Source organism: Hyperoodon ampullatus (genome assembly GCF_949752795.1).
Source record: "Hyperoodon ampullatus genome assembly, chromosome: 16".
NCBI lineage: Eukaryota > Metazoa > Chordata > Mammalia > Artiodactyla > Ziphiidae > Hyperoodon > Hyperoodon ampullatus.
The window spans coordinates 68,989,182-69,006,683 of record NC_136929.1 but is presented as its reverse complement, the minus strand read 5'-3'; the positions used below and the strand labels follow the sequence as shown (position 1 = coordinate 69,006,683).

Here is a 17,502-nt window from a genome sequence, read left to right as displayed (position 1 = left end):
CTACATATTTTCACACTTTGGTGTCAGCAGCAGATTCTGCTCAGCTTACAGGACAGTGGGGAGACAGCGCCCAGAACAACTTGGAAAGAACCAGGTGAGGAAGGGTCTCACCGAATCAGACTCGTTCCTTTTCAAAATATGCAATTATATATAAAATTGATATTTTACATATATACAGTAAAGATAGAGATATACACACATATGTACATATGCTATACATACATTTATTTACAGTTAAGAATATGCTTCTTAGAAGCCTTTAAATAGCAAATTAGGCAATGCACAAGGAATAATCCATTTAATTTTAAGTAACATAGATAAATGTTCTGATTTTTAAAAATATTATATTAGTAGGGATGTAGCCATCTCCAGGAAGGCTAGGAAAGTTCTCAGAAATTCTTGCATCTTCAACACTCCCGACTTCTCAGTGCTTCAGTTTTTAAGCATTGTCGGTCGGTTTCTCTCTCTCCCTTGCTTTCTCACACGCACACTCTCTCCCACAAGTGTTTGCTTTCACTTCCTCTTCCCCTGAGTTTGATGTCACACTGGGGAAAACTCAGATTTTAGTTTCTGGACCCTCAGCAATGAGGGGCTGAAAAGAGTTTCTAATCCTGGCAACTTCCGCTGCACACAGATGTCCAAAGCCTTTATTGTACCATTCTGGGGAATGACCTCTGCAGGGACAAAAATCAGAAAGGAAGTGGGAAAGTCTTTTTCCAAATCACCAAAATTTGTCATGGACTGTGCTTGTGCCCTGAATGTCAGTCCACCTGCATTACACTCGGGGCTGCTGCTCCAAGGTTCTGAGAACCTCAGTCTGTCAACAGGGGCCTTGAAATGCCTTTTTGGCCAAGTAGTTAGTCTATCTTTCCAGTATTCACCGGGTGCTTTAAAATGATAGCGTCTCCTCAGGGGTGATTCAGACTTAATTCTAGAATTTACTGAGAAAACCCAGCTTATATCCACCCAGACCAAGAACTCAATATCAGGAGTGCCTTGAAGGGGTTGGATTTAAGTTAGTTGCCTCTCAAAGGAGGGCAACTGGAGAGAGCCGCAAAAGGGACAGGCTGAAAAGAAAACCCAAGAGGACTCGTATTTACTGAGCACCTACCACGTCCCGGGCTCTAGTGCTGGTGTTTGCCCTGTGCCCAAAGCACAGAAGTATAAGTGGGACAAAACGGAAATAAAGATGAGCAGAGGACTTTCTCCTGAAAGTCAGAATTTTAGCAAGGGTGGAAAGAGGAAAAGCGAGGGGGAGGCGCACATAGTCTTCTAGAAAGCATGTTAATGGCAAGAGGAATAAAAGGACAGTGAAATACGGGACCAGATGAGAAACAGGGCCCCAGCGAATGTGCGGCAAGCCTGCGCCCGCTGCCCCCAGGAGCCCACTCACCTCAGGTCCACCCTGCAGATGTGGGTCAGCCTCGACTTGCCTGACCCACACGGCTCCATTAAGTACTGAGAGTCCATCACCACGGCCCGCACGCCACCCATGAGCTGGGCTTCCTCGTGCTCCACGGAGAGGGACACCAGAGTGCATATTCCTTTGGGCAAATCAGTCTTCCAGGTCCTGCAGCAAAACAAACCCGCACGTCGGAATTAGGGCTGAGAGAGAAAGAAAACCCTGAGTACAGCGCCGAGGCTCACACTTACATTTTCTTGCTCAAATTCCAAGCCCAGTTACTTGGACTAAGCTAATGGTTTCCATAAGTGCGTGTGAACTTTATACTGTGCAGTTGAAAGCAAGGGTCTCAGCCCTCTGACCCAGAGGTCAGAAACGGTCTTGCAGCTTTCAGAGCTGCTTTCGGAATCCCAAACTGAGGCTGCAGAGGCTCCTGCACAATACTGAAGGACTGGTCTCACCATTTGGGAATTAGGACCCGCCCATTCAAGTCTTTCACCAAACATCTATTGGGTGTGCCAAGCTCTGAGAAGCCACTGAAGACATAAAGGTCTACAGCCCAGGAGGAGAAACAGACCTACCAAGAGAACCCTAAAGCACCACGGCAAGTGCAGTGATATGGCTGTGCAAAGAGCGCTCTGAGATCATGTACAGGGGATGGCTTCCTGGAGGAGGTGGTGCTCAACTCAAGTCTGAAAGGATGCTTAGCTTGAAGAAAACTAGATACATGGCAGACTACTAATTGCCTTCAAGTCCCTGAGTGGCTCTTGAGCGGGAGAAGAAATAAATACAGTTGATTTTGCCTCCAGAAAGCAGAGATATGAAGGTATGTTTTAATTCAGCGCAGACGAGCCGTCTCACAGTGTGCACTCCTCAAAAATGGAATGGGCTATATGAGGGATAGTGAGTTCACTGTTACTGGAGCTATTCAAACATGGGGGTGGTGGTGTACCACTTGGGAAAAGGTTGTGGATGGAAGTCAGGAATCATGAGAGCATCTCTGTAGCAACCATTTCTACCGTAGGATGTAGGTTTGATTATTATAATCTTAGTTATTTATGTTACAAATCCTATCCCCTTGCTTAGTTATCTCATCTCTAACTTCGTCCTGGCCTACCTCACCAGAAAGAGGAACTATTACCTAGAACTAGGGAATAAGCAAGCCCTACACAAATGCTTAGCAACTTAACTTCTCCAGGGGTGTGACCATTCTCTTTTCATGCATAAGGCTGAGATTAGTAACAAAGACTGAAAGTTCTACAGATTTGTGAGGATAAAATGGAAGAAGCTTCAGTGAGTATCACTGGAAGCTCCTGAGGAACTAGAGGAAGGGATAAAGTGAGACATGAACATGGTAATCCCAAGAGGAGACCAGCCTCATGCGAGCTAGCCTAGACAGGGAGATGCTCTGGAAACAGGAAGTGCCTCGGCCCTGGACTCCTCTTCCATACCTGTCACTTTCTACCTCTTGTATCATAATCACAAGGAATTCCTGCTGCAGGAAAGACATCTGGTTCATTATTAATCCTCGGGTGCTGAGTTCTTCTCCCTAAGCCTCGTGGTCCACCTGCCACCTTCTTCAAGTCTTGGACCAAATATCAACACAGTGAGACTCTGCTCTGACCACGATATTTGAAATTCTACCCCTTCCTATCCCCCTAAGACAAGTAATCCTATCCCCCTTGCTTATTATTTATTGACTATATCTCCCTAATATAAATCCCAAGAGAGCAGGGCTGTGGTCTCTTCTGCTCCCTGCAGTATCTCTGGAGCCTCCAACAGTGCCTGGCACAAGGCAGTGATGGAATGATACATGAGAAGTAGCAGGCAGGTGGCACTGCAGGATGAGTGGAAGGAGGGCGGTTCTATGCATGGACTCTGGCCCTCAGCCTCCTGTAAGGAAGTGAAGAGGCAGGCTATGGCATGGCTCCATCCCCGCCCCGCCGTGGCTGCCATCCTAGAACGATTTGATTTTCTGCTTGCAAGAGTGAAGGCGTAAAGTTTAACTTCCACGAGGCGAGTCCCAATAACTGCGGTAATAAGCCACCCTAACAACGGCCCACATTCTCCACCAGGGTCCCAAGGTTGCTAAGACAAATATATACTTAGAGAAAAAGTGACCCTTAAAATTCAAGGTCCTAAGGACCAATTCCAAAGGCATAAATAGCCCATGTAAAAAGTAACCTTTAGTTTGCCATCAAGACTAGTTTAATAAAGAAACTATTTAGAGGGGCAAAGGGAAGATGGTGGAGGACTAAGACGTGGAGATCACCTTCCTCCCCACAGATACACCAGAAATACATCTACACGTGGAACAACTCCTACAGAACACCTACTGAATGCTGGCAGAAGACCTCAGACCTCCCAAAAGGCAAGAAACTCCCCACGTACCTGGGTAGGGCAAAAGAAAAAAGAATAAACAGAGAAAGAATAGGGACAGGACCTGCACCAGTGGGAGGGAGCCGTGGAGGAGGAAAGGTTTACACACACTAGGAAGCCCCTTCGTGGAAGGAGACTGCGGGTGGCGGAGGGGGAAAGCTTCCGAGTCGCGGAGGAGAGCGCAGCCACAGGGGTACGGAGGGCAAAGTGGGGAGATTCCCGCACAGAGAATCGGTGCCGACCAGCACTCACCAGCCCGAGAGGCTTGTCTGCTCACCCGCCAGGGTGGGCGGGGCTGGGAGCTGCGGCTCGGGCTTCGGACGGATCCCAGGGAGAGGATCCGTTAGGATCTGGGGTTAGCGGCGTGAACACAGCCTGACGGGGCTAGTGCGCCACGGCTGGCCAGGAGGGAGTCTGGGGAAAAGTCTGGAGCTGCTGAAGAGGCAAGAAATTTTTTGTTCCCTCTTTGTTTCCTGGCGTGCAAGGAGAGGGGATTAAGAGCACTGCTTAAAGCAGCTCCAGAGACGGGTGCAAATGCTTAGCAACTTAACTGCGGCTAAAAGCGCGGACCCCAGAGACGGGCATGAGACGCTAAGGCTGCTGCTGCCGCCACCAAGAAGCCTGTGTGCGAGCACAGGTCACTCTCCACACCTCCCTTCCAGGAGCCTGTGCAGCCCGCCACTGCCAGGGTCCCAGGATCCAGGAACAACTTACCCGGGAGAACGCACGGCGTGCCTCAGGCTGGTGCAACGTCACGCCGACCTCTGCTGCCACAGACTCGCCCGGCACCCGTACCCCTCCCTCCCCCCGGCCTGAGTGAGCCAGAGCCCCCGAATCAGCGGCTCCTTTAACCCTGTCCTGTCTGAACGAAGAACAGACGCCCTCTGGCGACCTACACGCACAGGCGGGGCCAAATCCAAAGCTGAGCCCCAGGAGCTGTGCGAACAAAGAAGAGAAAGGGAAATCTCTCCCAGCAGCCTCAGAAGCTGTGGATTAAAAACGCCACAATCAACTTGATGTACCCTGCATCTGTGGACTACATGAATAGACAACGAATCATCCCAAATTGAGGAGGTGGGACTTTTGAGAGCAAGATTTATGATTTTTTCCCCCTTTTCCTCTTTTGCTGAGTGTGTATGTGTATGCTTCTGTGCGAGATTTTGTCTGTATAGCTTTGCTTCCACCATTTGTCCCAGGGTTCTATCTGTCCATTTTTTTCCTTAATTTTTATTTTAATAACTTTATTATATTTTATCATAATTTTATTTTACTTTTATCTTATTTCCTTTTTTCATTCCTTCCCACCTTCCTTCCCTCCTCCTTCCCTCCCTCCTTTCTTTTCTTCCTTTCTTCCTTTCTACTTTTACTAATTCTTTGTTTCTACTTTTTCTCCTTTTTATTCTGAGCTGTGTGGATGAAAGGTTCTTGGTGCTCCAGCCAGGAGTCAGTGCTGTGCCTCTGAGGTGGGAGAGCCAACTTCAGGACACTGGTCCACAAGAGACCTCCCAGCTCCACATAATATCAAACGGCGAAAATCTTCCAGAGATCTCCATCTCAACACCAGCACCCAGCTTCACTCAACGACCAGCAAGCTATAGTGCTGGACACCCTATGCCAAACAACTAGCAAGACAGGAACACAACCCCACCCATTAGCAGAGAGGCTGCCTAAAATCATAAAATGTCCACAGACACCCCAAAGACACCCCAAAACACACCACCAGACGTGGACGTGCCCATCAGAAAGACAAGATCCAGCCTCATCCACCAGAACACAGGCACTAGTCCCCTCCACCAGGAAGCCTACACAACCCACTGAACCAACCTTAGCCACTAGGGACAGACTAAAAACAACGGGAACTACGAACCTGCAGCCTGCAAAAAGGAGACCCCAAACACAGTAAGATAAGCAAAATGAGAAGACAGAAAAAAACACAGCAGGTGAAGGAGCAAGATAAAAACCCACCAGACCTAACAAATGAAGAGGAAATAGGCAGTCTACCTGAAAAAGAATTCAGAATAATGACAGTAAAGATGATCCAAAATCTTGGAAATAGAATAGACAAAATGCAAGAGACAGTTAACAAGGACTTAGAACAACTAAAGATGAAACAAGCAACAATGAACAACACAATAAATGAAATTAAAAATACTCTAGATGAGATCAATAGCAGAACAACTGAGGCAGAAGAACGGATAAGTGACGTGGAAGATAAAATAGGGGAAATTACTGCAGAGCAGAATAAAGAAAAAAGAATGAAAAGAACTGAGGACAGTCTCAGAGACCTCTGGGACAACATTAAACGCACCAACATTCGAATTATAGGGGTTCCAGAAGAAGAAGAGAAAAAGGGACTGAGAAAATATTTGAAGAGATTATAGTTGAAAACTTCCCTAATATGGGAAAGGAAATAGTTAATCAAGTCCAGGAGGCACAGAGAGTCCCATGCAGGATAAATCCAAGGAGAAATACGCTAAGACACATATTACTCAAGCTCAAAAATTAAATACAAAGAAAACATATTAAAAGCAGCAAGGGAAAAACAACAAATAATACACAAGGGAATCCCCATAAGGTTAACAGCTGACCTTTCAGCAGAAACTCTGCAAGCCAGAAGGGACTGGCAGGACATATTTAAAGTGATGAAGGAGAAAAACCTGCAACCAAGATTACTCTACCCAGCAAGGATCTCATTCAGATTTGATGGAGAAATTAAAACGTTTACAGACAAGCAAAAGCTGAGAGAGTTTAGCACCACCAAACCAGCTTTACAACAAATGCTAAAGGAACTTCTCTAGGCAAGAAACACAACAGAAGGAAAAGACCTACAATAACGAACCCAAAACAATTAAGAAAATGGGAATAGGCACATACACATTGATAATTACCTTAAATGTAAATGGATTAAATGCTCCCACCAAAAGACACAGACTGGCTGAATGGATACAAAAACAAGACTCATATATATGCTGTCTACAAGAGACCCACTTCAGACCTAGAGACACATACAGACTGAAGGTAAGGGGATGGAAAAAGATGTTCCATGCAAATGGAAATCAAAAGAAAGCTGGAGTGGCAATTCTCGTATAGGACAAAATAGACTTTAAAATAAAGACTATTAGAAGAGACAAGAACACTACATAATGATCAAGGGATCGATCTAAGAAGAAGATATAACAATTGTAAATATTTATGCACCCAACATAGGAGCACCTCAATACATAAGGCAAATACTAACAGCCATAAAAGGGGAAATCGACAGTAACATTCATATTAGGGGACTTTAACACCCCACTTTCACCAATGGACAGATCATCCAAAATGAAAATAAATAAGGAAACACAAGCTTTAAATGATACATTAACAAGGTGGACTTAATTGATATTTATAGGACATTCCATCCAAAAACAACAGAATACATATTTTTCTCAAGTGCTCATGGAACATTCTCCAGGATCATATATTGGGTCACAAATCAAGCCTTGGTAAATTTAAGAAAATTGAAATTGTCAAGTATCTTTTCCAACCACAACGCTATGAGACTAGATATCAATTACAGGAAAAGATCTGTAAAAAATACACATGGAGGCTAAACAATACACTACTCAATAACGAAGTGATCACTGAAGAAATCAAAGAGGAAATAAAAAAATACCTAGAAAGAAATGACAATGGAGACACAACGACCCAAAACCTATGGGATGTAGCAAAAGGAGTTCTAAGAGGGAGGTTTATAGCAATACAATCCCACTTTAAGAAACAGGAAATGTAAGGCCAACTGGCCCGAGGCAGGGGAACACAATCAGATTCACAGGTTCCATCAGACCAAAACTCTCTGGACCACCCAGTTCCAGAAACTGACCTGGAGACATTCCGGACCACCCAGTTCCAAGAACTGACCTGGGGACTTTCCACCTGGCCCAGCCTTCCCGCCTTTTGAGGGGCAGGACCAACGGTCACAAGACTGATGCAACCGGCACCAGATATTGCCACGATACCCGAAGAGACCACCAAATAAGGAATACCCTGTGCCCTCCCAGATTCACCACACCCCTTTCCCTTCTTCCCCTATAAAATCTTGCCCTCGCCTGGGTGCGACTTCTCTGGCCCCTTCCTCTCGGACCAGTGAACCTCGCCCAGGAGCGCCCCCAATAAAGCTCACTTGAAGCTTTCCTCTGTTTCATGGTGCCGTTTGTTAAGATCCGACCTTACATTTGGTGCCAGAACCCTGGAGGGGTACCAAGCCCCGTGGGTTACCACACGGGCCGCTCCTCCCCTCCCCCAGGAGACAACCAGGGAACCTCTACTCATCCACCCGATCCGGCAGAAAACAGGGTAAGTCCCCGTCCCTTGTTCCCTCCGATCCCCAGAGTCCCTACCCACTAGACTCCCTGTCCCTAATCGCGGCCGCATCAGGGACTCCTCCATCCTCTCTCCAGGCCTCGGGCAACTGTGGAGACGTCCCAATTGCCTGACCGCTCTCCGACCCGCCAGGCCTCAGGTGATTGTGGAGACGTCCCAATCGCCTGACTGCCCTCCGACCTGCCGTGAATTGGAGACTGAGACCAGGGACGCCTCTCTCCCTCTCCATTCACTCAGGGACAGACTGGGGGTCATGGGAACCTCACAGTCGAAACCAGATTCTAAGACGCCCCTGGGGTGTCTCCTAGCCAATTTTATAGCCCTCAGTTTCTCCCAAGATCTCCGTCGCCGACGGCTTATTTTCTATTCCACTGTGGCCTGGCCACAGTATCCTCTAGACAATCAATCCAAAATGGCCTCCTGAAGGGACTTTCGATTTTAACATCCTTCGTCATCTAGATAATTACTGCCGCAGGACGGGCAAATGGTCCGAGGTCCCCTGTGTTCAGGCCTTCTGGTATTTACGCTCCCGCCCTTCCCTCTGCGTCGATTGTTCCACTTCCCAGATCCTTCTTGCCAAACAGACATCTCCTACATCCAAGCCCCTAATTTCCTTTGACGATGACCCCTCTCCACTAGCCGACCCACCCGAATCTCTCGCCTCTCCCCCCTCCAGAGCTCCTCTCCAACCTCCACCCAACCCTGAAGTGGTCCCTCCTCCTCCAGAACCCGCTCCGACCCATCCAACTGCTCCCCCGCCTCCCTCAACGGTTTCTCCTCCCACGCCCCAACTAGTGCACATACACGCTCTCACGACTCCCAAGATCCAAATCTCCTTTGCCCTCTGAGGGAGGTAGCAGGAGCAGAAGGATTAGTTAGAGTTCATGTTCCCTTTTCCCTCCAAGATCTCTCTCATATAGAAAAGCAATTAGGCTCCTTTTCTGCCGACTCTTCCCACTATATCAAAGAATTTCACTACCTCTCTCAAGCTTACGATCTAACCTGGCACGGTATCTTTGTGATCCTGTCTTCTACTCTGACCCCTGACGAGAGGGAAAGAATTCAAACTGCTGCCTGAAACCATGCAGATCAGGTTCACCTTACCGACAACTCCATGCCTGTCGGAGTGACTGCCGTACCTGGCACCGATCCAGGCTGGATTTATCAGGATGGCCAGGATGGCTGTCGTAAATGCGACCTCATGATCCAATGCCTCCTGGCTGGCATGCAGGCTGCCATTCATAAGGTAGTCAATTTTGAAAAACTAAAAGAGATAACCCAAGAACCTAACGAAAATCCAGCTATCTTTCTCAATCGCCTTACAGAGGCCTTAACTCTCTACACCCGGCTGGATCCCGACACCCCGGCAGGGGCAGCGGTCCTAGCCATCCATTTTATCATCCAATCAGCCCCGGACATCTGAAAGAAATTAAAACGGGCAGAAGACGGCCCTCAAATCCCTATTCGAGATCTGGTAAAGATGGCCTTTAAAGTCTACAATGGCCATGAGGATTTGGCAGAATCCAGCCAACAGGCTCGGATGTACCAGAAGGTGGCCCTCCAAACCCAAGCTCTTGTAGCCGCCCTAAGGCCGGCCATCTCCCATGGATCACAGCATCCACGGGGTCCGCAAAAGGCAACCCCGCCGGGGGCCTGCTTCAAATGCAGAAAAGAAGGCCACTGGGCTCACCAATGTCCCAATCCCCGACCTTCTAAGCCCTGTCTCAGCTGCGGGCTAACGGGCCACTGGAAGAGTGACTGCCCTACGACTGGCCCTCCCTCAGCGTCTCCATGCAGGGGGCAGGCCAACCCAACGGCATTACCACTCAAACTGCTGGGATTGGCTGATGACTGACAGCGCCCGGACTCGAAGACCCCCATCACGCTTGCCGAGCCCAGGGTAACGCTACAGGTAGCGGGTAAGTCCATCTCATTTCTGGTGGACACGGGGGCTACCTACTCGGTCCTGCCTACTTATTCGGGGCCAGTTTCTCCTTCCCAGATCTTGGTCATGGGTATTGATGGCAAACCATCCTTCCCACTCCAGACCGGTCCACTCCCATGTCACATCGAAGGACTCCCTTTTACTCATTCCTTCTTAGTCATACCATCCTCCAGTTCCCTTGCTAGGCTGAGATGTCCTTTTCCACTTAGGGGCCTCCCTCCAGCTGGTTAGACTTGACCCTAAGGTCCCCTCCTCCCAACTCCTGCTTCCTCTTCTCGGCCTGTCTCTAGAACCCTCCCTCTCCTATCCCCCTCTTCCAATCACACCGAACCCAATCAATCCCCAAGTCTGGGATACTTCTAAGCCCATAATAGCAACACACCATTCCCCCGTCCTCATCCGCCCAAAGGACCCCTCCAAGTTTCCATCAAGGCCCCAATTTCCCATCTCTGAGACTCACCTTAGGGGCCTACAACCTATTATCACCAGACTCCTAAACCAGGGACTCCTTATCCCCACTGACTCTCCCTGCAACACCCCCATCCTGCCTGTCCGCAAGGCCTCTAGGGATTATCGCCTGGTCCAGGACCTCCGACTAATCAATGAGGCCATAATTCCTCTCCACCCAGTAGTACCAAACCCATACACCTTGCTCTCCCATATCCTCCCATCCACAACCCACTTTATGGTTCTGGATCTCAAAGATGCCTTTTTCACTGTCCCCCTACATCCCGACTCCTATTTCCTCTTCGCCTTTACCTAGACAGATCCAGATACTCATACTTCCAGTCAGCTCACCTGGACAGTTCTTCCCCAGGGCTTCCGTGACAGTCCTCACCTCTTCGGTCAGGCGCTGGCACGGGACCTCATTTCCTGCTCCCTTACCCCCAGCACACTCCTTCAATATGTAGATGACCTCCTCCTTTGTAGCCCATCTCTCAGCCTCTCAAGACAACATACTGCAGGTCTCCTCAATTACCTTGGCTCTCGCGGTTATAGGGTCTCCCCAGCCAAGGCTCAGTTATCTGTATCTTCTGTAACCTACCTGGGGCTCCACCTTACCCCTACCACAAAAGGTCTAACAGCCGATCGCACCCGGATTATCCGTGAACTCCAGCCTCCAGAAACAGCGGAAGAAATTCTCTCCTTTTTGGGCCTTATAGGATTTTTCGACACTGGATCCCTAACTTTGCTCTCCTCGCTAAAACCTTATATCTAGCCGCAAAAGAAACCCCTCAAGGACCCCTCACCTCTCCTGCCGTTCGACAGGCCTTTCTCACCCTCCGTAATGCTCTGGTATCTTCTCCTCCCTTCTCTGCCCAACCCAAACCGACCTTTTCACCTTTTTGTGGATGAATGGGCCTGAATAGCCACTGGACTCCTTGCCCAGCCTGTAGGGCCTTCCTACCGCCCCGTAGCTTACCTCTCCAAACAGCTAGACCCAATCATTCGGGGATGGCAACCATGCCTTCGGGCCCTAGCAGCAGCAGCCAAACTGACCAAACAAACACTCAAACTGACTCTGGCCCACCACTAACCGTGTTTTCCTCCCACCGGCTGGTCGACCTCCTAGGCCACAAGTCTCTCTCTCCCTCCTGGGCCCCTCCCGCATCCAGGAGTTCCACCTACTATTCCCCATATTCCTTGATTCAAAAAATCTACGGCAGCCGCCCAAATCTAGCTGATACTGGGTTTCTTTGCAACTCATCCCTCACAGTAAACACATCAATTGAAGCACCACCAGGCATGTTCTTGTGGTGCAATGGTTCCCTCACAAAAGAGATCAATTCTTCCTCCCCCTTCCCATATATCCCCGTTACTCTTGTCCCACAATTCACACTGTATAGCCAAGCCGAATTTTCCTCGCTAATCATGCCGCCCTTTACCCAACGGAAAAGAGCTATCTTTCTTCCTCTGGTCGCAGGCATCTCTCTCGCCTCCTCCCTGGTCGCTGCAGGCCTCGCAGCAGGGGGGAGCTCTAACACATAGTGTTTCAACATCCCGCGACTTAGAACATAAACTCCAGCTAGCCATTGAAGCCTCCGCTGCCTCCATCTCCTCTCCAGCGCCAAGTCACCTCCATAGCCCAAGTTGCTCTCCAGAATCGACAAGCACTGGATCTCCTGACATCTGACAAAGGAGGTACCTGCCTCTTCCTACAGGAGGAATGCTGCTATTACATCAATGAAACAGGACTCATCGAAGACAACGTAAACACCCTCCATCGCTTCCACTGGTGGCGATCCACCCTCTATACCTGGCTAACACCAATCTTAGGCCCCTTAATTCTTATCTGTATCTTGCTCATGTTTGCCCCGTTTTCTTAGGTTCCTTCGCAGGTGCATGGAGGAAGTCCCTCAGGTGACCACAAACCAAATGCTCCTCGGTCCTTACACATTGCTTCCTACAGAACCCCCCACTGCTCTCCCCTAAGCCTCAGACCTCTGGTCGCCCGACTCCCCTTTCGACGCCCCCATTCATCATGAAGTAGCCAGAGATCAGAACGCTGCCCCATTACACCAAAGATGTCAGGATGTAAGGCCAAATGACCCGAGGCAGGGGAGTACAATCAGATTCACAGGTTGCATCAGACCGAAACTCTTCGGACCACCCAGTTCCAGAAACTGACCTGGAGACATTCCGGACCACCCAGTTCCAGGAACTGGCCTGGGGACGTTCCACCTGGCCCAGCCTTCCTGCCTTTCGAGGGGCAGGGCCAAAGGTCACAAGACTGATGCAACCGGCACCAGATATTGCCACGATACCCGAAGAGACCACCAAATAAGGAATACCCTGTGCCCTCCTCGATTGACCACAACACTTCCCCTTCTTCCCCTATAAAATCTTGCACAACCCTTGCACAGGTGCGACTTCTCTGGCCCCTTTCTCTCGGACCAGTGAACCTCGCCCGGGAGCGCCCCCTAATAACGCTCACTTGAAGCTTTCCTCTGTTTCACGGTGCTCTTTGTTAAGATCCAACCTTGCAGGAAACATCTTGAATAAACAACCTAAACTTGCACCTAAAGCAATTAGAGAAAGAAGAACAAAAAAACCCCAAAGTTAGCAGAAGGAAAGAAATCATAGAAATCAGATCAGAAATAAATGAAAAAGAAATGAAGGAAACAATAGCAAAGATTAATAAAACTAAAAGCTGGTTCTTTGAGAAGATAAACAAGATTGATAAACCATTAGCCAGACTAATCAAGAAAAAAAGGGAGAAGACTCAAATCAATAGAATTAGAAATGAAAAAGGAGAAGTAAGAACTGACACTGCAGAAATACAAAAGATCATGAGAGATTACTACAAGCAACTCTATGCCAATAAAATGGACAACCTGGAAGAAATGGACAAATTCTTAGAAATGCACAACCTGCCAAGACTGAATCAGGAAGAAATAGAAAATATGAACAGACCAATCACAAGCACTGAAATTGAAACTGTGATTAAAAATCTTCCAACAGGGAGGGTGGGAGGGAGGGAGATGCATGAGGGAAGGGATGTGGGAACAGATGTATATGTATGACTGATTCACTTTGTTATAAAGCAGAAACTAAAAAAAAAAAAAAAAAAATCTTCCAACAAACAAAAGCCCAGGACCAGATGGCTTCACAGGCAAATTCTATCAAACATTTAGAGAAGAGCTAACACCTATCCTTCTCAAACACTTCCAAAATATAGCTGAGGGAGGAACACTCCCAAACTCATTCTACGAGGCCACCATCACCCTGATAACAAAACCAGACAAAGATGTCACAAAAGAAGAAAACTACAGACCAGTAACACTGATGAACACAGATGCAAAAATCCTCAACAAAATAGTAGCAAACAGAATCCAACAGCACATTAAAAGGATCATACACCATGATCAAGTGGGATTTATCCCAGGAATGCAAAGATTCTTCAGTATACGCAAATCAATCAATGTGATAAACCATATTAACAAACTGAAGGATAAAAACCATATGATCATCTCAATACATGCAGAAAAAGCTTTCGACAAAATTCAACACCCACTTATGATAAAAACTCTCCAGAAAGTAGGCAGAGAAGTAACCTAACCTCAACATAATAAAGGCCATATATGACAAACCCACAGCCAACATCGTCCTCAATGGTGAAAAACTGAAACCATTTCCACTAAGATCAGGAACAAGACAAGGTTGCCCACTCTCACCACTATTATTCAACATAGTTTTGGAAGTTTTAGCCACAGCAATCAGAGACGAAAAAGAAATAAAAGGAATCCAAATCGGAAAAAAAGAAGCAAACCTGTCACTGATTGCAGATGACATGATAGTATACATAGAGAATCCTAAAGATGCTACCAGAAAACTACTAGAGCTAATCAATGAATTTGGTAAAGTAGCAGGATACAAAATTAATACACAGAAATCTCTTGCATTCCTATACACTAATGATGAAAAATCGGAAAGAGAAATTAAGGAAACACTCCCATTTACCATTACAACAAAAAGAATAAAATACCTAGAAATAAATCTACCTAAGGAGACAAAAGATCTACATAAAGAAAACTATAAGACACTGATGAAGGAAATTAAAGGTGATACAGATGGAGACATATACCATGTTCTTGGATTAGAAGAATCAACATTGTGAAAATGACTATACTACCCAATGCAATCTACAGATTCAATGCAATCCCTCTCAGACTAAAGCATTTTTCACAGAACTAGAACAAAACCTTTCACATTTCGTATGGAAACACAAAAGACCCCGAATAGCCAAGGCAATATTAAGAAAGAAAAACAGAGTTGGAGGAATCAGGCTCCCTGACTTCAGACTATACTACAAGTCTACAGTAATGAAGACAGTATGGTACTGGCACAAAAACAGAAATATGGATCAATGGAACAGGATTGAAAGCCCAGAGATGAATCCATGCACATATGGTCACCTTATCTTTGATAAAGGAAGCAACGATATATAATGGAGAAAAGACAGCCTCTTCAATAATTAGTGCTGGGAAAACTCAACAGCTGCATGTAAAAGAATGAAATTAGAACACTCCCTAACACCATACACAAAAATAAACTCAAAATGGATTAAAGGGGCTTCTCTGGTGGCGCAGTGGTTGAGAGTCCGCCTGCCGATGCACGGGACACAAGTTCATGCCCTGGTCCGGGAGGATCCCACATGCCGCGGAGCGGCTGGGCTGTGAGCCATGGCCGCTGAGCCTGCGCGTCTGGAGCCTGTGCTCCACAACGGGAGAGGCCACAACAGTGAGAGGCCCGCAAAAAAAAAAAAAAAAAAAAAATGGATTAAAGACCTAATGTAAGGCCAGAGACTATAAAAGTCTTAGAGGAAAACACAGGCACAACACTCTATGACATAAATCACAGCAAGATCCTCTTTGACCCACCTCCTAGAGAAATGGAAATAAAAACAAAAATAAACAAATGGGACCTAATGAAACTTGAAAGCTTTTGCACAGCAAAGGAAACCATAAACAAGATGAAAAGACAACCCTCAGATTGGGCAAAAATATTTGCAAACAAAGCAACTGACAAAGGATTGATCTCCAAAATATAAAAGCAGCTCATGCAGCTCAATATCAAAAAAACCAAGAACCCAATCCAAAAATGGGCAGAAGACCTAAATAGACATTTCTACAAAGAACATATACAGATTGCCAACAAACACATGAAAGGATGCTCAACATCACTAATCATTACAGAAATGCAAATCAAAACTACAATGAGGTATCACCTCACACCGGTCAGAATGGCCATCATTTTAAAATCTACAAACGATAAATGCTGGAGAGGGTGTGGACAAAAGGGAACCCTCTTGCACTGTTGGTGGGAATGTAAATTGGTGCAGCCACTATGGAGAACAGTATGGAGGTTCCTTACAAAACTAAAACTAGAACTATCATACGACCCAGCAATCCCACTACCGGACATATACCCTGAGAAGACCGTAATTCGAAAAGACTCATGTACCACAATATTCATTGCAGCTCTGTTTACAATAGCCAGGACATGGAAGCAACCTAAGTGTCCATCGACAGTTGAATGGGTAAAGAAGATGTGGCACATTTGTACAACGGAGTATTACTCAGCAATAAAAAGAAATTAAATTGAGTTATTTGTAGTGAGGTGGATGGACCTAAAGACTGTCATACAGAGTGAAGTAAGTCAGAAATAGAAAAACAAATACCGTATGCTAACACATATATATGGAATCTAAACAAAGAAAAAGGTCATGAAGAACCTAGGGGCAAGACAGGAATAAAGACACAGACCTACTCGAGAATGGAATTGAGGATATGGGGAGGGGGAAGGGTAAGCTGTGACAAAGCGAAAGAGAGGCATGGACATATATACACTGCCAAACGTAGGGTACATAGCTAATGGGAAGCAGCTGCATGGCACAGTGAGATCAGCTCAGTGCTTTGTGACCGCCTGGAGGGGTGGGAGGGAGACCCAAGAGGGAGGGGATATGGGAACATATGTATATGTATAACTGATTCGCTTTGTTATAAAGCAGAAACTGACACACCATTGTTAAGCAATTATACTCCAATAAAGATGTAAACAAAAAGAATTAAATACAAAGAAAACATATTAAAAGCAGCAAGGGAAAAACAACAAATAACACACAAGGGAATCCCCATAAGGTTAACAGCTGATCTTTCAGCAGAAACTCTGCAAGCCAGAAGGGAGTGGCAGGACATATTTAAAGTGATGAAGGAGAAAAACCTGCAACCAAGATTACTCTACTCAGCAAGGATCTCATTCAGATTTGATGGAGAAATTAAAACGTTTACAGACAAGCAAAAGCTGAGAGAGTTCAGTACCACCAAACCAGCTTTACAACAAATGCTAAAGGAACTTCTCTAGGCAGGAAACACAACAGAGGGAAAAGACCTACAATAACGAACCCAAAACAATTAAGAAAATGGGAATAGGAACATACATATCGATAATTACCTTAAATGTAAATGGACTAAATGCTCCCACCAAAAGACACAGAGTGGCTGAATGGATACAAAAACAAGACCCATATATATGCTGTCTACAAGAGACCCACTTCAGACCTAGAGACACATACAGACTGAAAGTAAGGGGATGGAAAAAGATATTCCATGCAAACGGAAACCAAAAGAAAGCTGGAGTGGCAATTCTCGTATCAGACAAAATAGACTTTAATATAAAGACTATTAGAAGAGACAAAGAAGGACACTACATAATGATCAAGGGATCGATCCAAGAAGAAGATATAACAATTGTAAATATTTATGCACCCAACATAGGAGCACCTCAATACATAAGCCAAATAAATACTAACAGCCATAAAAGGGGAAATCGACAGTAACACATTCATAGTAGGGGATTTTAACACCCCACTTTCACCAATGGACAGATCATCCAAAATGAAACTAAATAAGGA

The 17,502-nt window shown here is 46.3% G+C and overlaps 1 protein-coding gene across 5 annotated transcripts in view; it reads right to left on the bottom strand.

Annotated features, from left to right (window-relative positions):
• Positions 1 to 556: 556 nt before the first annotated feature.
• Positions 557 to 17,502, bottom strand: part of STARD13 (StAR related lipid transfer domain containing 13) — a gene marked incomplete at both ends in the record, with an annotated part of 396,567 nt that continues 379,621 nt past the window's right edge. For all 5 annotated transcript variants that reach the window (XM_079721597.1, XM_079721596.1, XM_079721594.1 and 2 more), the window contains 2 exons: positions 557 to 674; positions 1,394 to 1,570. In XM_079721597.1, coding sequence (XP_079577723.1) covers positions 557 to 674; positions 1,394 to 1,570 — 295 coding nt within the window. The remainder of the gene's footprint in view (positions 675 to 1,393; positions 1,571 to 17,502) is intronic.